The 23,786-nt window shown below is 43.6% G+C and overlaps 1 protein-coding gene, 1 long non-coding RNA gene and 1 pseudogene across 3 annotated transcripts; all 3 read left to right on the top strand.

Moving 5' to 3' along the window:
* The first annotated feature begins 7,388 nt into the window (after positions 1-7,388).
* LOC311123062 (NACHT, LRR and PYD domains-containing protein 3-like) lies at positions 7,389-14,529 on the top strand (annotated as a pseudogene). The gene is made up of 9 exons: positions 7,389-7,569; positions 7,823-7,989; positions 8,203-10,003; positions 10,538-10,711; positions 12,485-12,665; positions 12,727-12,900; positions 13,162-13,335; positions 13,735-13,781; positions 13,918-14,529. The product of its transcript is annotated as an NACHT, LRR and PYD domains-containing protein 3-like (transcript).
* Positions 14,530-15,316: 787 nt separating this feature from the next.
* LOC311123084 lies at positions 15,317-17,645 on the top strand. The gene is made up of 4 exons (XR_014612557.1): positions 15,317-15,531; positions 16,139-16,176; positions 17,239-17,303; positions 17,436-17,645. It is a non-coding gene; the product is annotated as an uncharacterized lncRNA (long non-coding RNA).
* A 39-nt stretch (positions 17,646-17,684) lies between these two features.
* LOC311123069 (NACHT, LRR and PYD domains-containing protein 1 homolog) lies at positions 17,685-23,006 on the top strand (the record flags this gene model as incomplete). The annotated part of the gene is made up of 5 exons (XM_084197349.1): positions 17,685-17,918; positions 18,078-18,203; positions 18,374-18,506; positions 18,592-18,621; positions 22,720-23,006. The coding sequence occupies 5 exons, from the start codon at positions 17,685-17,687 to the stop codon at positions 23,004-23,006; spliced, it is 810 nt and encodes a 269-aa protein (XP_084053475.1).
* Between the last annotated feature and the right edge of the window lie 780 nt (positions 23,007-23,786).

Below are 23,786 nucleotides of genomic sequence, written 5' to 3'. Positions count from 1 at the left end.
CGATTCCCACGGGGGGCCAGTATGAAAAATAAAAAAAGAATGTATGCACTCACTAACTGTAAGTCGCTCTGGATAAGAGCGTCTGCTAAATGATTAAAATGATCATGTAAATGTTAGCTTGAGAGTGTTCAGCCCCATGACCACGACACTACCTGCCGCCCCAAAATATACTGTATGTTGAAATTATGAGAGTAATAATGACATTTTTTCAGTGCATTTGTAACGATAATAATCCATATAAAGTACAGTCATTTGTTAAATTAGAGGTACGTGTGAAAGTGAAACTATTGTGTAAATCCTATAAAAGACTGAGATAATGGAAATCCAATGAGAGATGGCTGATCTGCTCTGTTGGAAGATCTGGCACCGCTGCATTTCACAGAGAGCACGTTTTTAGAGACAGGTGGGACTTTTTTAGCAGAAAGTACAGATTGGCTCATCAGATATCGTTTCCCAAAACCAATCTTATAGGATCTTTGAGAGGATTTAAGACCTACTTTAGAAAGGCAAACCCATACCATTCGGGTGCACGTCAAAGTGTTATCCATCCTCGGGTTTTTGGCAACAGGGCACTTTTCAGCCGGAGCTTTCCGATCGGCCAGCGGCATCTCACATCCCTCGATGAGCCAATGTTTTGGATGCAATCATCAGCAAAACGTACTGTAACATACAATTCCCACCATCGCGCAACAGGTTAAGAGGGGTTTCTTTGCCATCAATAGGTTCCCAAATACGAACGGAGAAATAGACGGCCCCCACATCGCCATAAAAGCACCATCCCAAAACGAGTTCAACTAGGCTATGTGAACAGAGAAGGCTTCTACTCTTAATGAGCAGGTGATAGGTGATGTTAGGTGCAAAAGACGCTACTGAATGTGGTGGCCAGGTGGAAAGCACGACTTGTTCATTCAGCAGAACCTTTTGGTTGTATTAAATATCTGACACTAGCACCTCTATTTCAGTCTAGGAAAAGTTTTTTCTTAGCTTTTGTTGTTATTTCATTTCATTGTAAGGCTTTGTACATTCCCCACGGACTTTAAATGGATGATTTTGACCATATCTGCTTAATTAGGGGCGTTTCTAAATGCTAAATAGCCGAAGTAATACACAAGAACTGAGGCTGAGAACAACTGGTATTTATCAATGGCGACCTCCTACGTTTGCGTCATAGGATTGGTTGATACATCATACTTTTTCTATGCATACCAACAAAATTGCGTTTATATGTTGTATTTTAAGATAGATTCGACACAATATTTATAAATTGATAAATGTGCACAAAAGCATTGAGATGTATAAACTTGGCGCATTCATGTTTGCAGTTATAAATCAGACCTGTTGTAAAACGGTGCCTGCATGAACCAGCGTTATAACTCCACCTGAGATACGCCCATCATTCACCCTTCATGGTGTCAATAACGCCCTTATTTGCTGTATAGTTGGGAAGTATTGGAATTAGGCCCAGACTGTATATCTAAAGGAAATATCCATGGCAAACTTAAAATGTCTTTGGAGGTGTTGGCAGAATGTTTAATTTTACAGTGACATTTGCTGTCGGTCTATCTGACCGTTTCTGAAAGACAAAAACACTTGCAAATAGTTGTGGACCTGTAAACAGATCGTTGGAATGCAGTAATGTTTTGCATTCACTTTTTCCCGAAACTAAATATGCTTCACTGCCCACAAATTCTGAAACATTGTCTACTCGAAAAAATAAACTAGAGTTTATTGGTAGCCTACACACTTCAATACAAAAGATCAGCTGTCTGTTCACCTGTTCCATTCTGCTGTATGTTATAAACCGCGCCGCGCACCCTGTCATCTGCATAGAGCAAACACTTTAAATAATAGCCTCTCTGATAGGCCCAATTAAATGAGAAATGCGCATGGTCATTTGTTGTATGGCTACATCGGGAATATGAACTCATCATGGCCAGAAAATGTGAGGAATTTATTATGCAATGATTATGATAATGTTTTATAATTATAAATGAAATATTGTCTACGCAAGAAATGTCACATTACATCATTCAGACGTAGCCTACAAACGTCAATGGAAAAGGTGAATCGTCTGTTCTAACGTTAAACTGCGCTTCGGATCGGATCGCATAGAGCAAAATAGGCTGCTGGAAATACTGTAGCTGATCTATTTACTACTGTGAAGTGGGTCCTATTAAATGAGAGATGGGACGAATGGTAGCCAATCCGAACTTGTTGTAGGCCTATAGGCTATTTGGCGAGTATAGGCTTTATTCTGTAATGATCATGGAAATGAAATAAAAACAGGAAATATATGCCTATTTCTAATTATTTTAGAATGTAAAGATACATAGATTTTCGCTCTTTCACTAACAGCAAATGATTGCATCTTGTTATTATATTTAGCTAGGCCTACCGGTTGTTATTATATTTAGCTAGGCCTACCGGTTGTTATTATATTTAGCTAGGCCTACCGGTTGTTATTATATTTAGCTAGGCCTACCGGTTGTTATTATATTTAGCTAGGCCTACCGGTTGTTATTATATTTAGCTAGGCCTACCGGTTGTTATTATATTTAGCTAGGCCTACCGGTTGTTTTGTTCTGAATAAGAGTCTCGTCATATATTCCCCATCTGCACAAAGCTACTAGGCTACTTTAGCCTTCTTGATGTGCAAGACTTCAACCACTAGAAACTGTGAGCACGCATGGTCTAAAGGTTGCAGGAGGATTAGCACATTGTCATGTCAAGTTCAGTTTTAATAAATGACAACATTTTCGGACACACCTACACCTCTCTGGAAATCGCCAGTAAGAACTGAATTGAATCATATTGAATGGATTGGAATTGATTTGATTGGACTCTGTTGAAATGAATTGAATGGATTGGACTCAGTTGAATTGAACTGGATTGAACTGAATAAAATAAAGAAATGAGTCATGTTATTCACTAAATTAAGAAAAAATATGTATATTGACACCACTGCGATTAAATGTTTAAAATCAAATATACACTGCTCAAAAAAATAAAGGGAACACTAAAATAACACATCCTAGATGTGAATGAATGAAATCATCTTATTAAATACTTTTTTCTTTACATACAGTGGGGGAAAAAAGTATTTAGTCAGCTACCAATTGTGCAAGTTCTCCCACTTAAAAAGATGAGAGAGGCCTGTAATTTTCATCATAGGTACACGTCAACTATGACAGACAAAATGAGAAGAAAAAAAATCCAGAAAATCACATTGTAGGATTTTTAATGAATTTATTTGCAAATTATGGTGGAAAATAAGTATTTGGTCAATAACAAAAGTTTCTCAATACTTTGTTATATACCCTTTGTTGGCAATGACACAGGTCAAACGTTTTCTGTAAGTCTTCACAAGGTTTTCACACACTGTTGCTGGTATTTTGGCCCATTCCTCCTTGCAGATCTAGAGCAGTGATGTTTTGGGGCTGTCGCTGGGCAACACAGACTTTCAACTCCCTCCAAAGATTTTCTATGGGGTTGAGATCTGGAGACTGGCTAGGCCACTCCAGGACCTTGAAATGCTTCTTACGAAGCCACTCCTTCGTTGCCCGGGCGGTGTGTTTGGGATCATTGTCATGCTGAAAGACCCAGCCACGTTTCATCTTCAATGCCCTTGCTGATGGAAGGAGGTTTTCACTCAAAATCTGACGATACATGGCCACATTCATTCTTTCCTTTACACAGATCAGTCGTCCTGGTCCCTTTGCAGAAAAACAGCCCCAAAGCATGATGTTTCCACCCCCATGCTTCACAGTAGGTATGGTGTTTTTTGGATGCAACTCAGCATTCTTTGTCCTCCAAACACGACGAGTTGAGTTTTTACCAAAAAGTTCTATTTTGGTTTCATCTGACCATATGACATTCTCCCAATCCTCTTCTGGATCATCCAAATGCACTCTAGCAAACTTCAGACGGGCCTGAACATGTACTGGCTTAAGCAGGGGGACACGTCTGGCACTGCAGGATTTGAGTCCCTGGCGGCGTAGTGTGTTACTGATGGTAGGCTTTGTTACTTTGGTCCCAGCTCTCTGCAGGTCATTCACTAGGTCCCCCCGTGTGGTTCTGGGATTTTTGCTCACCGTTCTTGTGATCATTTTGACCCCACGGGGTGAGATATTGCGTGGAGCCCCAGATCGAGGGAGATTATCAGTGGTCTTGTATGTCTTCCATTTCCTAATAATTGCTCCCACAGTTGATTTCTTCAAACCAAGCTGCTTACCTATTGCAGATTCAGGCTTCCCAGCCTGGTGCAGGTCTACAATTTTGTTTCTGGTGTCCTTTGACACCTCTCCCTCCCTCTCTCCTTCCCTCCACCTCTCCCTCCCTCTCTCCCTCCCTCCCTCCACCTCTCCCTCCCTCTCTCGCTCCCTCTACCTCTCCCTCTACCTCTCCCTCCCTCTCTCCCTCCCTCCCTCCACCCCTCCCTCCCTCCCTCTCTCCCTCCCCCCACCTCTCCCTCCCTCCCTCCCCCCACCTCTCCCTCCCTCTCTCCCTCCCTCCACCTCTCCCTCCCTCTCTCCCTCCCTCCACCTCTCCCTCCCTCTCTCCCTCCCTCCACCTCTCCCTCCACCTCTCCCTCTCTCCTCCCTCCCTCCCTCCCTCTCGCCACCTCTCCACTATTCCAACTTATGAAATTACGCCTTTCTTCTGAATACAAGCCCGGGTGCAACGGACGAGATAAACTGATCGCACCTCATGTGAACTCGAGCAGTGCATGGGTGTATTCACTAAGGGCACTATTCCAATTTATGAAATTACGCCTTTTTTATGCACGCCTTTCCTACGCACTGCTCATCGTTTCTATTCACACTTTACCTTATTAAGTTGCATAACGGGTTTTGCAGGCGTGGTTCCCTTGCGTGCGCTGAATAAATGTAATTCAACCGCTGAAAACACTCCCACTTGCTGGCCAACATATTTTCTGGTGGAGTTTTCATTAAATAGCGTTTTCAGTACATATATTTTAAGCCTTTAAGTACGGTGTACCTTTAATTAGATTTTTGTCGACAGACTAGAATACATCGAGAGAACGGGTTGAGAATATTAAAAATACTCGGATTTTGTAGATTATTTAGGCACATTTTAGGGTTAGGAAAGTATGTATGAATCATTAAAAAAACTGGTTTGGAGAACCTTTACACACGATGCAAAAATGATGCAAAATCTAAGCTTCAAATGGAAGAAAACGAACACTAAAGTGACAGTTATAAATGTATGTGGGTTTTACTGACGGTGGCTCTCGATAGTGGCTGATATTTAACATGATACAACTTGTAAAATAAACGGATACAAGCCCGGGCATAGCCTATAATTAAAACATTCCGAAGCTCATACATCAACTCGGCAGGTTCAGTCCTACAGAAGCCTAAAGCTTGGGGGTCCAAATTGCATCCACGCCTATTATGAGGTCACACCAGTAGAGGTGCGTGCGTAAAATTACTGGGGAAGACAGAAAAATACAATACAATCTATGTGTTGTAATAATGTTTATGCTCTATAACCTGTTAATTCATATGCCTTGTGACCCTGATATAGGCTTTAGGCCTAAAGGTCGAGACAATAAGAAGACACAGTGGGAGAATAAATTCAACCACACCTTTGTTTTATCACAAAACCAGAGAGCAACTTCTGTCCGGTTAAGTCCACAATACATATTCTATGTAACAGACAGTTACATGACCTACATCATGGTCAAGCAAGTTAATGTTTCCGATCACTAAACAACTATTGATTTAGAACCACAGAGAGTTACCCCAAGTTGCAAAGAATGGTTCATGGTCCTGATTTATGTATTTGTGCAAGTATAAAAAACATGTTGACTCACCCTACTTGTAGAGAAACGCCAATGACATCCTCCTCTCTTTCATGTTGACAAAATGGTCTATCACTCTGTCATACAGTACACGGTCTATCACTCTGTCATACAGTACACGGTCTATCACTCTGTCATACAGTACACGGTCTATCACTCTGTCATACAGTACACGGTCTATCACTCTGTCATACAGTACACGGTCTATCACTCTGTCATACAGTACACGGTCTATCACTCTGTCATACAGTACACGGTCTATCACTCTGTCATACAGTACACGGTCTATCACTCTGTCATACAGTACACGGTCTATCACTCTGTCATACAGTACACGGTCTATCACTCTGTCATACAGTACACGGTCTATCACTCTGTCATACAGTACACGGTCTATCACTCTGTCATACAGTACACGGTCTATCACTCTGTCATACAGTACACGGTCTATCACTCTGTCATACAGTACACGGTCTATCACTCTGTCATACAGTACACGGTCTATCACTCTGTCATACAGTACACGGTCTATCACTCTGTCATACAGTACACACTTTTATATTTTGTTGTTGAGGCTACCTGGCTAAAATGCTTGCTCACTAGCCTAACTTCCATTCATGGGCAAGGTTAGCTAGTTAACATTAGCCTTCTACATCTAGCTACATATTGAACTTCCATCCTCTCAGGCCGGGGGCACAGCAATGTATGACTTAATGGTTGGATCAGAATCGCTGTTATAATCATTCGCCAGTACGGAGAATTAAGTAAAACCACAAGTCCGAATCCCTATCTGCATCCATGGTTCATTTAGGAAAAGGCCAATGTTAACTAACTAGCTAGACACCAGAGGACAACAACACAACGAGATGCAACAATTCAAGTAGTTTCTGTCAAAATCCAAGCTGGTTTACCTTGACACTTTTTATTGGTGCACCAGAACCAATCACAGTTGAGCTCGCTCAGTTTAGCTCAACGCTGATTGGCTCATTTCTAATAGTTTTTTTAATCAAAGGCCAAATGCTCGCAGGCTTCCCTTGTCTTCAATGCTACGGGCAACAATGTCATACTCGTTTGGACCAGACAGCATCAGATAGATGGCCTACACATAGAGAGACAGAGGGGCGCTGTTTAGCTCGCTCGGATGCTTTCTCCTGTGAGATACATTCAGCCTCTTGCGAATTAAAGGACAATTATGAAGCACAGAGAGACGAAAGATACATTATAGCCTGGCTTCCCTTGGTATAGAATAAATACCTGTCAGCTATTTTAACTGTATGTAATGTCTACTTGGTAAATGTTTATAATGTCTGTCAATCTAAGCTGTAACGTATTTTTTAGTAGTGTTTTCCCCTGGTAGACTAGCTGTTGTTATGGAGTCAGCTAATGGGGATCCAAGTAAAATCAAATCAAATTAATAACATATTGGACTGTGCATGTTTAAATGCAACATGAAGTCTCTGTTTGAACTTTGACCACAGACAGTAAAAGTGTTGTCATTGTTAATGGTTCTTCAACAATGTTCAGAAATATTGACTGATCTGTTATTTCTTATTGTAGCTGAGTGAGCTGTGACTTACATCTAAAATGAGTCTCTCTGGGGAGAGAGAGGAGGGGACCACTGCCTCTAAAATGAGTCTCTCTGGGGAGAGAGAGGAGGGGACCACTGCCTCTAAAATTAGTCTCTCTGGGGAGAGAGAGGAGGGGACCACTGCCTCTAAAATGACTCAAGACACCAGTTCTAAGAGGTAAGAGATGACATGTAAAATATACAGTTCTCTTAAAGATATAAAACTAAAGGGAAAGGTTTTCCCAAATTACATAAAATGTAGGTCTACATCATTAATTTAAAAGTCCCCAAACCGATTTACCAATTGCAGACTGTAGCTTTATAAAGAAACATCAGGAATTCTATAAGTTCAGCTATACACTTGTTGAAATGATGTAGATGAGGTATTGATGAGATATTGATGAGGTGATCTGCCTCCCTGTTTTGTTCAGTGTCCAGAAGCCCAGAGCAGAGTCACCTGCCCCCAGCCTGCTATCAATGAAGAGTGATCAGCCACCTGCTTTCAGCCAGGAACCATTACCAGATGACAATAAGGAAGTGGAGAGTTTAGACAGTGAGGATGCATTAAAGATCACACACAACCTTCTGGACAGAAGAAGTAAGACTGTGTTTCATACAATATTACAAAGAACGGGACAAAGGCCCCTCTAACACACACACACACACACACACACACACACACACACACACACTCACACACACACACACACACACACACACACACACACACACACACACACACACACACACACACACTCACACACACACACACATGCACTTATGAGTCCCAACTCTCATTGTTTTCCTACAGGTCAAACTCTTCTGACAGTCCAACAAGACATTAAGGCTAAACTGAAACACAAGTATCAACACATATCTGAAGGAATTGGACACCATGGAAACCAAAGTATGTTAAAGGACGTCTACACAGAGCTCTACATCACAGAGGGTGGAAGTGGAGGGGTCAATAATGAACATGAGGTGAGACAGATAGAGATGGCATCCAAGAAACAAATCACACAAGAGACACCAATCAAATGCAACGACATCTTCAAGCCTTTAGCTGGACAAGACAAACCTATCAGAACTGTGCTGACAAAAGGAATCGCTGGCATTGGAAAAACAGTCTCTGTGCAGAAGGTCATCCTTGACTGGGCAGAGGGAAAAGCAAATCAGGACGTTCATTTCATGTTTCCTCTTCCTTTCCGTGATCTGAACCTGAAAAGGGACCAATACAGTCTGATGCAACTTCTTTCCCACTACTTCTCAGAGCTGAAAGAGATTGACAACATTGAAGATGGTGAAACCAAAACTGTTTTCATTTTTGATGGTCTGGATGAGTGTCGACTTCCTCTAGACTTCAAAAACAATGAGAGGTGCTGTGATGTCACGAAGCCAACCTCGGTGGACGTGCTGCTGACAAACCTCATCAAGGGGAATCTGCTTCCCTCTGCTCTCCTCTGGATAACCTCACGGCCTGCAGCAGCCAATCAGATCCCTCCTGAGTGTGTTGACCAGGTGACAGAGGTACGAGGGTTCAATGATCAACAGAAGGAGGAGTACTTCAGGAAGAAAATCACAGATCAGAATCTGGCCAATGAAATCATCAAACACATGAAGACATCAAGGAGCCTCCACATCATGTGCCACATGCCAGTCTTCTGTTGGATATCAGCCACTGTCCTTGAGATGATGCTGAAAGAGGCAGAGAAGGATGAAGTCCCCAAAACTCTGACCCAGATGTTCACACACTTCACGCTCATCCAAATCATTGTGAAGAACAAGAAGTACAACAAAGCCACAGAGACAAACCCAAAGGAACTGTCTCAGTCAGACAAAGAGATGATCCTGAAACTGGCAGAGCTGGCTTTCCAACAGCTGCAGAAGGGCAACCTGATCTTCTATGAGGAGGACCTGAGAGAGTGTGGCCTTGATGTCACAGAGGCATCAGAGTACTCAGCATTGTGTACAGAGATCTTTAAAGAAGAATCTGGGCTGAACCAAGAGAAGGTCTACAGCTTTGTGCATCTGAGCATTCAGGAGTTTCTAGCAGCAGTGCATGCTTCAGAATCATGTCTGGACAAGAAGGAAAATGTTTTTTCCACCACTAGTGAGGATGAAGAGGAGGAGTCAATCCAGTTGTTTGACTTACACAGGAGAGCAGTGGACCAGGCCTTGAAGAGTGAGAATGGACACCTGGACCTGTTCCTCCGCTTCCTTCTGGGTCTCTCACTGGAGTCCAATCAGAATCTGTTACGAGGCCTTCTGACACAGACAGGAAGTACAACACAGAGCAATGAGGAAACAGTTGAGAGAACAGTCAGGTACCTTTTAGACAAGATCAAAAGGGAATCCTCAAAAGAAAGGATCATCAACTTGTTCCACTGTCTGAATGAACTTGGTGCCAACTCTCTAGTTGAAGACATGCAAACCTCCCTGCGATCAGGAACTCTTTCAGAAACAGAGCTAGAACCTCACCAATGTTCAGCCCTGGCCTACCTGTTACTGATGTCAGAGGAGGTGCTGGAGGAGTTTGACCTGAAGACATACACCACATCAGAGGAAGGTTATCAGAGGTTGCTGCCGGTAGTGAAAACCTGCAAGAGAGCACTGTAAGTTCTATTATTGAGTTGATATATACAGTATCATTATTCTGAAGGATTTGTATATCTAACAGATTATCTCCTCTCTCCAGACTGGATCACTGTGACCTCACATATAAATCCTGTGAGACTCTGGCTTCAGCTCTGCAGAAACCAAACTCCCCCCTGAGAGAACTGGACCTCAGCTACAATGTCCTGATAGACAGAGGAGTGGAGCTGCTCTGTGTTGGACTAACCAGTCCACTCTGCAACATACAGACACTAGTGTGAGTTAAATATCTTCAGTATCCACTGTGAGTGTTTATATATTATGTATGTAGTTAGTATGTGTATGTTTTTAACATTATTTGAACATCTTGGTAAATATGCAGAAACATACATCAAATGCGATAAATATATCAAACTAAGGTAAAATGTCTTGAGTGAGTTAGTATGTTTTAAACATTGGTTAATCATGTGTCCTTCTGTTATTGTCTTAATGCATCTCATTATTCTTAAAGCTTTGCATATTTAACAGTGTATCAACATATCTCCTCTCTCCAGACTGGCTGGCTGTAAACTCACATATAAATCCTGTGAGACTCTGGCTTCAGCTCTGCAGACACCAAACTCCCCCCTGAGAGAACTGGACCTCAGCTACAATGACCTGGGAGACAGCGGAGTGGAGCTGCTCTGTGTTGGACTAACCAGTACACTCTGCAACATACAGACACTAGTGTGAGTTAACTATCTTCAGTATCCACTGTGAGTGTTTATATATTATGTATGTACTATATACTGAACAAGAATAATAAACGCAACATGCAACAATTTGAAAGGTTTTACTGAGTTACAGTTCATATGAGGAAATCAGTCAATTGAAATAAATTCATTAGGCCCTAATCTATGGATTTCACATAAATGGGAATTCAGATATGCATCTGTTGGTCACAGATACCTTAAAAAAAAGTATGGGTGTGTATCAGAAAACCAGTCCGTATCTGGTGAGACCACCATTTGCCTCATGCAGCGCCACGTCTCCTTCACATAGAGTTGATCAGGCTGTTGATTGTGGCCTGTGGAATGTTGTCCCACTCCTCTTCAATGGCTGTGCGACGTTGCTGGAAACTGCCGGGAACTGGAAGACGCTGTCGTACACGTCGATCCAGAGCATCCCAAACATGCATGTCTGGTGAGTATGCAGTCCTTGGAAGAACTGGGACATTTTCAGCTTCCAGGAAATGTATACAGATCCTTGCGACACGGGCCGTGCATTATCATGCTGAAACATGAGGTGATGGCGGCAGATGAATGGCACGACAATGGGCCTCAGGATCTCGTCACGGTATCTCTGTGCATTCAAATTCCCATCGATAAAATGCGATCGTGTTCATTGTCCGTAGTTTATGCCTGCCCATACCATAACCCCACCACCACCATGGGGCACTCTGTTCACAACGTTGAAATCAGCAAACCGCTTGCCCACACAATGCCATCACGACGCCATAAACGCTTTCTGCCATCTTCCGGGTACAGTTGAAACCGGGATTCATCCGTGAAGAGCACACTTCTCCAGTGTGCCAGTGGCCATCGAAGGTGAGCATTTGCCCACAGAAGTCGGTTACGACGCCGAACTGCAGTCAGGTCAAGACCCTGGTGAGGATGACGAGCACGCAGATGAGCTTCCCTGAGACGGTTTCTGACAGTTTGTGCAGAAAGTATTCTGTTGTGAAAACACACAGTTAAATCAGCTGTCCTGGTGGCTTGTCTCAGACCATCCTGCAGGTGAAGAAGCCGGATGTGGAGGTCCTGGGCTGGCGTGGTTACATGTGGTCTGTGATTGTGAGGCCGGTAGGATGTACTGCCAAATTCTCTAAAACGATGTTGGAGGCGGTTTATGGTAGAGAAATTAACATAAAATTCTCTAGCAACAGCTCTGGTGGACATTCCTGCAGTCATCATGCCAATTGCACGCTCCCTCAAAACTTGACACATCTGTGGCATTGTGTTGTGTGACAAAACTGCACATTTCAGAGTGGCCTTTTATTGTCCCCAGCACAAGGTGCACCTGTGTAATGATCATGCAGTTTAATCAGCTTCTTGATATACCACACTGTCAGGTGAATGGATTATCTTAACGAAATTGATTATCTTAACAAAGGAGAAATGCTCACTAACAGGGATCTAAACAAATTTATTCACAACATTTGAGAGAAATAAGCTTTTGTGCATATGGAACATATCTGGGATCTTTTATTTCAGCTCATGAAACGTGGGACCAACACTTTACATGTTGGGTTTATATTTCTGTTCAGTATAGTTAGTATGTGTATGTTTTTAACATTATTTTAACATTTTGGGACATATCCAGAAACATACATAACATATATAAAACTAAGGTAAATATCTTGAGTGAGTTAGTATGTGTCCTTCTGTTATTATCTTAATGCATCTCATTATTCTTAAAGCTTTGCATATTTAACAGTGTATCAACATATCTCCTCTCTCTAGACTGTCTGGCTGTAAACTCACATATGAATCCTGTGAGACTCTGGCTTCAGCTCTGCAGACACCAAACTCCCCCCTGAGAGAACTGGACCTCAGCTACAATGACCTGGGAGACAGAGGAGTGGAGCTGCTCTGTGTTGGACTAACCAGTCCACTCTGCAACATACAGAGTTAACTTTCTTCAGTATGAGTTATTATGTGGATGTTTTAAACATTTGTTAATCATGTGCTCTTCTGCCCTCTAGTCTAGGTCAGTGTGGTCTGACAGAGGGTTGCTGTTCAGATCTGGCCTCAGTCCTGAGTTCACCCAACTCACAACTGAAACAACTGGAGCTGAGAGACAATGACCTGCAGGACTCAGGAGTTACACTGCTGTCTGCTGGACTGGAGGATCCAGACTGTAAACTACACACACTGGGGTAAGTACAGCTGTTTCAGTCAGGTCGGTACTGAGCTGAGTTACACTGCCCTCTGCTGGACTGGAGGATCCAGACTGTAATCTACACACACTGGGGTATGTACAGCTGTTTCAGTCAGGTCGGTACTGAGCTTAGTAAAACAAATACTCTGAAAATCAAATGTTTCATGACAATGTTTGTGTCATGGACAAATATATGGGTGTCCTACAAGATGATTGACACCAGTCCACCAACCTAGACAGCTGTTGTGTCTCTCTGTAGGCTGTCTGGCTGTCTGGTCACAGAGGAGGGCTGTGCTGCTCTGTCTTCAGCTCTGAGGTCAAACCCCTCCCACCTGAAAGAGCTGGACCTGAGCTACAATCACCCAGGAGACTCTGCAGGGGGACTGCTTTCAGCTGCTCTGGTGGATCCCACAGATAAACTGATGAAATTGAAGTAAGTCAGAATAGATGTCCTAATAGTGTGAGCAGTGGTTGTGTCCTATGTAGTGTAGTAGGTTCAGTAACATGAGGACATGATGGTAGAATACAGGGGACGTTTACCCAGCAGGCTTAGCACTCCAACACAGCATACATCATCACCACATGAATACTCTTCTTCTGCATCTCTGATATCCTGTTGGAATTGTACTCTGTTCTGTATGCAGTAGGTAGGGTAGAATACCTGTATTTCTCTAGTAATGAATTGTACTCTGTTCTGTATGCAGTAGGTAGGATAGAATACCTGTATGTCTCTAGTAATGAACTTGGATAGTGCACCAGAACACAACAATATGGTTTAAATGTTGACTGCTTTATTAGGTCTTTGTCAGTCAATAACCTGTTTCTCCTACAGTGTGGATCATGGTGGAGAGTTCAGGCTGAAACCAGGGCTGAGGAAATGTGAGTCTCTTCAATCCTAATTAACTACATATTCAGAACTACAGTAACATAGTAACTAATCAATACTTGTTCTCTACCTACAAAACAACATTTTATATGAAGATGTGGTTTGATTAAACTCTCCTTTTGTCTACAGATGCCTGTCATCTCACCCTGGACCCAAATACAGCAAACCCAGACCTGATACTGTCTGAGGGGAACAGGAAGGTGACAGAGGTGAAGGAGAAGCAGCATTATGAAGACCATCCAGACAGATTTGACCGTCGTCCCCAAGTTCTCTGCAGAGAAGGCTTATCTGGATCTCGTTATTACTGGGAGGTGGAGAAGGATGGTGACGGGGCTCTCATTGGTGTGGTGTACAAAGGAATGAAGAGGAAGGGAGAGAAGAAGGACAGTTATATTGGATTCAACAGGAAGTCCTGGTGTTTATTCTGCTCTGACAGTGGATATTACTTTTCCCATGCTGGAGTCGACAGATCCATCTCTGGTCCTGTTTCTAACAGAGTTGGAGTGTATCTGGACTGGCCAGCTGGTACTTTGTCCTTCTATATCGTGTCCTCCTCTGGTACACTGACACACCTTTACACAGAACACACCACATTCACTGAACCCCTCTATCCTGGGTTTCGGGTTTCCTCCTCCTCCTCAGTGACCCTGTGTCAGATAGATGACCAACACATTCAAAGGTGAGTCATAGCAATGTTTTATCATGTGTTTTCCTCTGGAATCATTCCTACAATTAGATTAGTAGTGGTGTGTTTTAATGTGTTCTGTTGGACCTACAGACAGTTAGATAAGTAGTAGTGGTGTGTTTTTAATGTGTTCTGTTGGACCTACAGACAGTTAGATTAGTAGTGGTGGTGTGTTTTAATGTGTTCTGTTGGACCTACAGACAGTTAGATTAGTAGTAGTGGTGTGTTTTAATGTGTTCTGTTGGACCTACAGACAGTTAGATTAGTAGTAGTGGTGTGTTTTAATGTGTTCTGTTGGACCTACAGACAGTTAGATTAGTAGTAGTGGTGTGTTTTAATGTGTTCTGTTGGACCTACAGACAGTTAGATTAGTAGTGGTGTGTTTTAATGTGTTCTGTTGGACCTACAGACAGTTAGATTAGTAGTGGTGTGTTTTAATGTGTTCTGTTGGACCTACAGACAGTTAGATTAGTAGTAGTGGTGTGTTTTAATGTGTTCTGTTGGACCTACAGACAGTTAGATTAGTAGTAGTGTGTTTTAGTGTGTTCTGTTGGACCTACAGACAGTTAGATTAGTAGTGGTGTGTTTTAATGTGTTCTGTTGGACCTACAGACAGTTAGATTAGTAGTAGTGGTGTGTTTTAATGTGTTCTGTTGGATGTACAGATGTTTCCTCGCCTATGTCTCACTGTAGTGTCAGTTTCACTCTAACCACAAGAGGGCATCAGAACCTGTTAAAATGATACCTGGTGACTTCACGTCTCTAGGGGCTTTCATCAAGATAAGCAATGTCACCTGTAATGTCACCATCAGTATTGACTTCATGGAAGTTGACATAGTGTTATGTCACATTAGGCAATGCACCCTACATAGGGAGCTGTTCTGTCACCCTTTATACACCCTTTGTATTGCTTATGAAGACTGTATGTATGCTATATAAAGCCTTTATAAGTTGTATTTAGTTTAATCACAGTCTATCCATCTGCTTTCCCAACAGCAGAGACCATGGTGGAGAGTGTTGTATCAAGCCTGGACCTGAGAACACCAGAGACCAGATATGTGAGTGTTAACTGATAATTGTTTTAAAATCAAAATACGATTAAAGCGTTCTTGAGTCCCAGGCAAGGAACACAATCATGATCTATTTGGTCAAAACAAACTTAAAGGTAGAGTCAGCAATATGATGTAGATGCACAAAGTAAACATCATAGTGGGTAAACTTCTACAACAACTAAGAGCGTTGGAGCGCGATGCTAAACTTCTCTGTTTTGGTCCCGTGGCTACCACGCTGTAAGAGAGTGAAGAGAACCCGTGCACATGGGCAGATACTGTGTGAGAGAGAAGTCAGGCATCTTGCTCATCACAATATCTGCGGTGCTGCTCGTACAACATCATTTAGCTGACTCTACCTTTAAGCTCTCATCCTGGGATCTACCAGAAATCAGGTCCCCAACATCTACAAAACATGGACCAGAACAATGTTGTTTCCTGCTTCCACAAACATTCATTAATATAACACTAATGTCAGATTATTGTATGATAATGAGTGTACATTCTGAGACTGTTGCTCACTTACATTCATTTTTATTACAAGTCTGTTTAATATTTATTAATTCATTATTACATGAGATTGTCCGTTTTAAATAACAACTACTTTTGACTTCAGGGATTCCTCAGAGCTGTAAGACTTGTGACCATGTTGAGGTAAGTCATAATGTCAATTCTCACTTTTACATACCTTCAGGAGTCAGGGACAGTCTGAAAGCCAGGTGTGTACTGACCAACCATTCATACTGGGATATAGACAGTCCTGTGTTCTGCTTTAGTAATATAAACACAGTCTGAAAGCCAGGTGTGTACTGACCAACCATTCATACTGGGATATAGACAGTCCTGTGTTCTGCTTTAGTAATATAAACACAGTCTGAAAGCCAGGTGTGTACTGACCAACCATTCATACTGGGATATAGACAGTCCTGTGTTCTGCTTTAGTAATATAAACACAGTCTGAAAGCCAGGTGTGTACTGACCAACCATTCATACTGGGATATAGACAGTCCTGTGTTCTGCTTTAGTAATATAAACACAGTCTGAAAGCCAGGTGTGTACTGACCAACCATTCATACTGGGATATAGACAGTCCTGTGTTCTGCTTTAGTAATATAAACACAGTCTGAAAGCCAGGTGTGTACTGACCAACCATTCATACTGGGATATAGACAGTCCTGTGTTCTGCTTTAGTAATATAAACACAGTCTGAAAGCCAGGTGTGTACTGACCAACCATTCATACTGGGATATAGACAGTCCTGTGTTCTGCTTTAGTAATATAAACACAGTCTGAAAGCCAGGTGTGTACTGACCAACCATTCATACTGGGATATAGACAGTCCTGTGTTCTGCTTTAGTAATATAAACACAGTCTGAAAGCCAGGTGTGTACTGACCAACCATTCATACTGGGATATAGACAGTCCTGTGTTCTGCTTGTAGGAATGCAGGATTTTAACTGCTGTCATATTTTGTCATTAGACAGTTTAATTGGATCAATCACCAGCATTCCATGTAACATTGAATAAATACATTAGATAAATTACTTTGTTCATTTAATGAGCCAGTTTCCCAGACAAAGATTAAGCCTAGTCCTGGACCTTAAAGAACTTTCTATTGAAACTTCCATTGATCATGCTTTAAGTCCAGCACTAGACTCACTCTGTGTCCAGGAAACTGGCCCCATATGTATAACTGACATGCTTGTCCTTGTTCAGGACTCCACACAGTGGCTTCAGATTGAACCCTTGACTTCCACCGTCCAGGGAGTGACAATGTTCAGGTAAAATAACTACTTTTAACATTTCATTCCACTTGCTAGTGTATTTCCCCATTACCTTTGGGAATAGGCTTCTAATCCAACCTCTCCATTTGACGATTGACCCTCTCTACCATATCTTGTTGTTGCCCTCAGGCACAGGACACCCAAAGGGCGTTATGAGTGCACAGTGTCTGGGATCCGCTGGGTGTGTGAGAGAGATGTCATTCTGAAGTATCACTTCAGGAACTGGGAACCCTACAGTCAACTTCTGAAAGACATGCAGTACGGACAAGGTGGTCCATTGCTGGACATCACTATGGAGTTAGGTGAACTGGAGGAAGTTCATCTGCCACACTTTGTCTGTTTAGGTAAAACCATATTGACATAGTATTGAGTAATGAGATGAAGATTTTTCATGTAGAGGAACATGGAGTGTCTGTTGAGGAAGTGCATGAGGTCACCAGATTCCATGCTAAGATTCTCCATCCCAAGTTCTCAGTTATCTCTGTTATACTGAGCTATATCTTTTCGCGGAACGTAGATGTCCACTGTGAGCTGATGCTCTATCTGTCAGTGAAAAAGCAAACACTAATTCCACGCCTATACCTGTTCCCCAGAAACCCCAGCCAAATACAGGTGAGGTACCATTCTTTTAGAGGTGACCTTAACTAAGCAGTGGTACGGTTTATGTTGACACTCATAACATGAAGTTAATAGTTTGTTGCTAGTTTTCTGAATAATGTTTGAATAAGACTATACATTGACTGGCTGTGTATTTCATGCCTCGTTTCGCAGGCTGTGGAACAACAGGAAAAGTCTCAAGGGTCTTCAAGGGTTCTCATCTCAAGACCAGAGCAGGCCTTCAAACTGAATAGTTTCTTCAGACTGAACATTCCCTGTTCTACCTACATCAATCCACAGGTACAGTTTTAGTAGACTAAGAACATGAATCTGACATTTTAAGTCACATTTCTATGCATTGCTCTCTCTTGCTCGCTCGATGGCTCTCAATTCAAATGGCTTTATTGGCATGGGAAACATATGTTTACATTGCAAGCAATCTCTCTCTCGCTCTCTCCATCTCTCTCCAGAAGATTCATCTCATACATAGAGACTCCACACCAAGCTTTTTCAAGGCGGTTTTGAAAATGACAGGGGTTGACATTGAGATGGAGTTATTCGGTGATGATGAGAGGATTGTATGGAAAGAAGTGGTATCACAAAGTAGGAGCATATGTCAATCATAACTTTGTACTTTTGTAACAGATGCTATTTAGAGTGATATAACCTCATTTGGTTTATATTTCAGATGAATACATCACTGCCACCCATTCAACAAGTAAGTAAACATGAGTTACAGTGCATTCAGAAAGTATTCAGACCCCTTGAATTGTTCCACATTTTGTTACGTTACAGCCTTATTATAAAATTGATAAAATCGTTTTTTCCCCCTCATCAATCTACACAAAATACCCCATAATGACGAAGCAAAAACAGGTTTTTAGACATTGTTGCAAATGTATATATATATATAAACAAAAACGTAAATATCACATTTACATAAGTATTCAGACCCTTTACTCAGTACTTTGTTGAAGCACCTTTGGCAGCGATTACAGCATCAATTCTTCTTGGGCATGATGCTACAAGCTTGGCACACCTGTATTTGGGGAGTTTCTCCCATTCTTCTCTGCAGATCCTCTCAAGCTCTGTCAGGTTGGATGGGGAGCGTCGCTGCACAGCTATTTTCAGGTCTCTCCAGAGATGTTCGATCAGGTTCAAGTCCGGGCTCTGGCTGGGCCACTCAAGGACATTCAGAGACTTGTCCCGAAGCCACTCCTGCGTTGTCTTGGCTGTGTGCTTAGGGTCGTTGTCCTGTTGGAAGGTGAACCTTCGCCCCAGTCTGAGGTCCTGAGCGCTCTGGAGCAGGATTTCATTAAGGATCTCTCTGTACTTTGCTCCATTCATCTTTCCCTCGATCCTGACTAGTCTCCCAGTCCCTGCCGCTGAAAAACATCCCCACAGTATGATGCTGCCACCACCATGCTTCACCGTAGGGATGGTGCCAGGGTTCTTCCAGATGTGACGCTTGGCATTCAGGCCAAAGAGTTCAATATTGGTTTCATCAGACCAGAGAATCTTGTTTCTCATGGTCTGAGAGTCTTTTGGTGCCTTTTGGCAAATTCAAAGCGGGCTGTCATGTGCCTTTTACTAAGGAGTGGCTTCCATCTGGCCACTCTACCATAAAGGCCTGATTGGTGGAGTGCTGCAGAGATGGTTGTCCTTCTGGAAGGTTCTCCCATCTCCACAGAGGAACTCTGGAACTCTGGAGCTCTGTCAGAGTGACCATCAGGTTCTTGGTCACCTCCCTGACCAAGGCCCTTCTCCCCCGATTGCTCAGTTTGGCCGGGCGGCCAGCTCTAGGAAGAGTTTCGGTGGTTCTAAACTTCTTCCATTTAAGAATGATAGAGGCCACTGTGTTCTTGGATACCTTCAATGCTGCAGAAATGTTTTGGTACCCTTCCCCAGATCTGGGCCTCGACACAATCCTGTCTCGGAGCTCTACGGACAATTCCTTCGACCTCATGGCTTGGTTTTTGCTATTTGCTCTGACATGCACTGTCAACTGTGGGACCTTATATAGACAGGTGTGTTCCTTCCCAAACATGTCCAATCAATTATATGTACCACAGGTGGACTCCAATCAAGTTGTTCAAACATCTCAAGGATGATCAATGGAAACAGGATGCACCTGAGCTCAATTTCAAGTCTCATAGCAAAGGGTCTGAATACTTATGTCGATAAGGTATTTCTGTTTTGGAATATTTTTATTCTGTCTATTTTGTATTCTTCTGTTCACTCTGTCATTTAAGTCATTATTGTGGAGTCACTACAATGTTGTTGTCACGCCCTGGCTCTGGGGACAATGTTATGTTGAGCCAGGGTGTGTAATTCTATGTTGGTATTTCTATGTTGGCCTGAGTGACTCCCAATCAGAGGCAACGAGTGTCAGCTGGTTGTCTCTGATTGGGAGCCATATTTAACTGTCTGTCTTTCACTTTGTGTTTGTGGTTTCTTGTTCTTATTTGGTTTGTGTAAACCGTAGACATCACGTTATCGTCTTTTGTTTTGATCGTGTGATCATTCGTCTAATAAATATAATGTTCGCATTCAACGCTGCGCCTTGGTCTCTCCATGACGATCGTGACAGAAGAAACCACCAAAACCAGACCAAGCAGCGTGTCCAGGAGCCATCGCTGGCAGATCTCCGTGGCAGCTTCGACTGGGTCAAGCCCATTGAGGAGCTGAATGGCGAGAGTTGGAGACAGAGGAGCGAGAATTGGGCGAAAACGATGGAGGCCTGGTCCACGGGGAGGAGAGACCCCCAGAAAATGTTTAGGGGGGGGCTCACGACGTCGGGGCAGCAGGTGTACGGGATAGAGTGGTGCAGAAGGATGGCAGAGGAGGCCGCCAGGTTAGGGGAGTCACTGGTCACCAGGGGGAAGGAGGTTGTAGAGGCACGGCGAGAGGTACTGGCGTGTGTTGCCAGTCCGGTCCGGCCTGTTCCTGATCCCCAAGTAGGGCCAGTGGTGTGTGTTCCCAGTACGGTCAGGCCTGTTCCTGCCACTCCCACCAAGTCAGTGGTGCGCGTCGTCAGCCCAGCCCGGCCTGTTCCTGCCACTCCCACCAAGTCAGTGGTGCGCGTCGTCAGCCCAGCCCGGCCTGTTCCTGCTCCACGCACCAAGCCTACGGTGTGCGTCGCCAGCCCAGCCCGGCCTGTTCCTGCTCCACGCACCAAGCCTACGGTGTGCGTCGCCAGCCCAGCCCGGCCTGTTCCTGCTCCACGCACCAAGCCTACGGTGTGCGTCGCCAGCCCAGCCCAGCCCGGCCTGTTCCTGCTCCACGCACCAAGCCTACGGTGTGCGTCGCCAGCCCAGTCCGGCCTGTTCCTGCTCCACGCACCAAGCCTACGGTGTGCGTCGACAGCCCAGCCCGGCCTGTCCCTGCTCCACGCACCAAGCCTACGGTGTGCGTCGCCAGCCCAGCCCGGCCCATTCCTGCTCCCCGCACCAAGTCTGTGGTGCGTTTCGTCAGCCCTGTCCGGCCCGTTCCTGCTCTCCGCACCAAGTCTGTGGTGCGCGTCGCCAGCCCTGTCCGGCCCGTTCCTGCTCCCCGCACCAAGTCAGTGGTGCGCGTCGTCAGCCCGGTCCGGCCCGTTCCTGCTCCCCGCGCTAAGTCAGTGGTGTGCTACGTCAGCCCAGTCCGGCCTGCCTCTGCTCCACGCACCAAGCCTACGGTGTGCGTCGTCAGCCCGGTAAGGCCCGTTCCTCCTCCACGCACCAAGCCAGGGGTGTGCGTCGTCAGTCCAGCACAACCCGTGCCTGGGTCATGTCCGGAGCCGGATCCGCCGCCTAGGCGGAGTGCCCACCCGGTCCCTCCCCTGTGGGATTTACTTGGCGCGGTCGGAGTCCGCGCCTTTAGGGGGGGGTACTGTCACGCCCTGGCTCTGGGGACAATGTTATGTTGAGCCAGGGTGTGTAATTCTATGTTTGATTTTTCTATGTTGGCCTGAGTGACTCCCAATCAGAGGCAACGAGTGTCAGCTGGTTGTCTCTGATTGGGAGCCATATTTAACTGTCTGTCTTTCACTTTGTGTTTGTGGTTTCTTGTTCTTATTTGGTTTGTGTAAACCGTAGACATCACGTTATCGTCTTTTGTTTTGATCGTGTGATCATTCGTCTAATAAATATAATGTTCGCATTCAACGCCTTGGTCCTCATCTTCGATCGTGACAGTTGTTGATCCATCCTCAGTTTTCTCCCGTCACAGACATTGAACTCTGTAGCTGTTTTAAAATCACCAATGGCCTCATGGTGACATCACTAAGCAGTTTCCTTCCTGTCCTGCAGCTCAGTTCAGAAGGACGACTGCATCTTTGATGTGTCTGGGTGGTTTAATACATCACCCACAGGATAATTATTAACTTGACCAAGCTTAAAGAGATATTCAATGTCTGATGTGTTATTGTTACCCATCTACCAATCACTGCCCTTCTTTATGAGGCTTTCTAAAAGATCCCTGGTCTTTGTATATAGTTGAATCTGTGCTTGAAATGCGATACTTGACTGAGGGACCTTCCAGATGTTGAATGTATGGGGGACCTGTCCACTTTGACATTAGATTATTCTGAGTAGATTGTTGATAAAACATTAATAATCTATTTTCAATGACTTCTCAATAAACCTAATAGGAACAATTATTATTTCAATTTTTTTATTTTAAATTGACTGACTTTAATTGGAATTGACCACAACCCTGGAGTCATCTCTATACAATAAATTACTATCAGAGGAATGATAACTGGAGAGACTGGAAGATGTAGAAACAGCTGATGTTAACCCTAAAGCCATATTAATTTAATTGACCCCCCCTTCAGCATTAACAGTCCCTGACATTCCTGCTGAGGAGTTTCTGAAGAAACACTGGGCTAAACTAATTCAGCGAACCAAAAACTCAATGCCAATAGCAGATGATCTGTGGTCAAAGAACATGATTGGTGAAGAAGAGCACTCCAGAATAACGGCTGAAACAACTGAACAGGACCGAATGAGAAAACTACTGAAAGCAGTCATCCCCAAAGGACCAGAAGTGACGGGAGCTTGTCTCAAAGCTCTCGTTGAACATGAAAACCATCTTGTTAAGGACTTGAGTGAATCTAGGTAAGACATTTTTCATTGCTCCCTCCCTTGAATATGTGTAATGATTAAAATATGGGTCAAATAAAAACACAGCTACCCAGATCAAAGAGGAACTGTTTTTCCAGAATGGAAGCATGTTTTAGTGTTTCTGTCTGTAATAAATGACTGTTATCTTATTGTAGTTACATCATAGGACCATCATCACATCATTATCTCAGGTGGAACTCCTCCTTCTCCTCCATACTTTCTGATCTCTCTCTTCCCTTCTCCTCCATACTTTCTGATCTCTCTCTTCCCTTCTCCTCCATACTTTCTGATCTCTCTCCCCTTCTCCTCCATACTTTCTGATCTCTCTCTTCCCTTCTCCTCCATACTTTCTGATCTCTCTCTTCCCTTCTCCTCCATACTTTCTGATCTCTCTCTTCCCTTCTCCTCCATACTTTCTGATCTCTCTCTTCCCTTCTCCTCCATACTTTCTGATCTCTCTCTTCCCTTCTCCTCCATACTTTCTGATCTCTCTCTTCCCTTCTCCTCCATACTTTCTGGTCTCTCTCTCCCCTTCTCCTCCATACTTTCTGATCTCTCTCTTCCCTTCTCCTCCATACTTTCTGATCTCTCTCTTCCCTTCTCCTCCATACTTTCTGATCTCTCTCTTCCCTTCTCCTCCATACTTTCTGATCTCTCTCTTCCCTTCTCCTCCATACTTTCTGATCTTTCTCTTCCCTTCTCCTCCGTACTTTCTGATCTCTCTCTTCCCTTCTCCTCCGTACTTTCTGATCTCTCTCTTCCCTTCTCCTCCATACTT

Source organism: Coregonus lavaretus, assembly GCF_964263955.1.
Source record: "Coregonus lavaretus genome assembly, contig: HAP1_SCAFFOLD_452, whole genome shotgun sequence".
In the NCBI taxonomy this organism is placed as follows: Eukaryota; Metazoa; Chordata; class Actinopteri; order Salmoniformes; family Salmonidae; genus Coregonus; species Coregonus lavaretus.
This window is presented reverse-complemented; position numbering and strand designations above follow the sequence as displayed.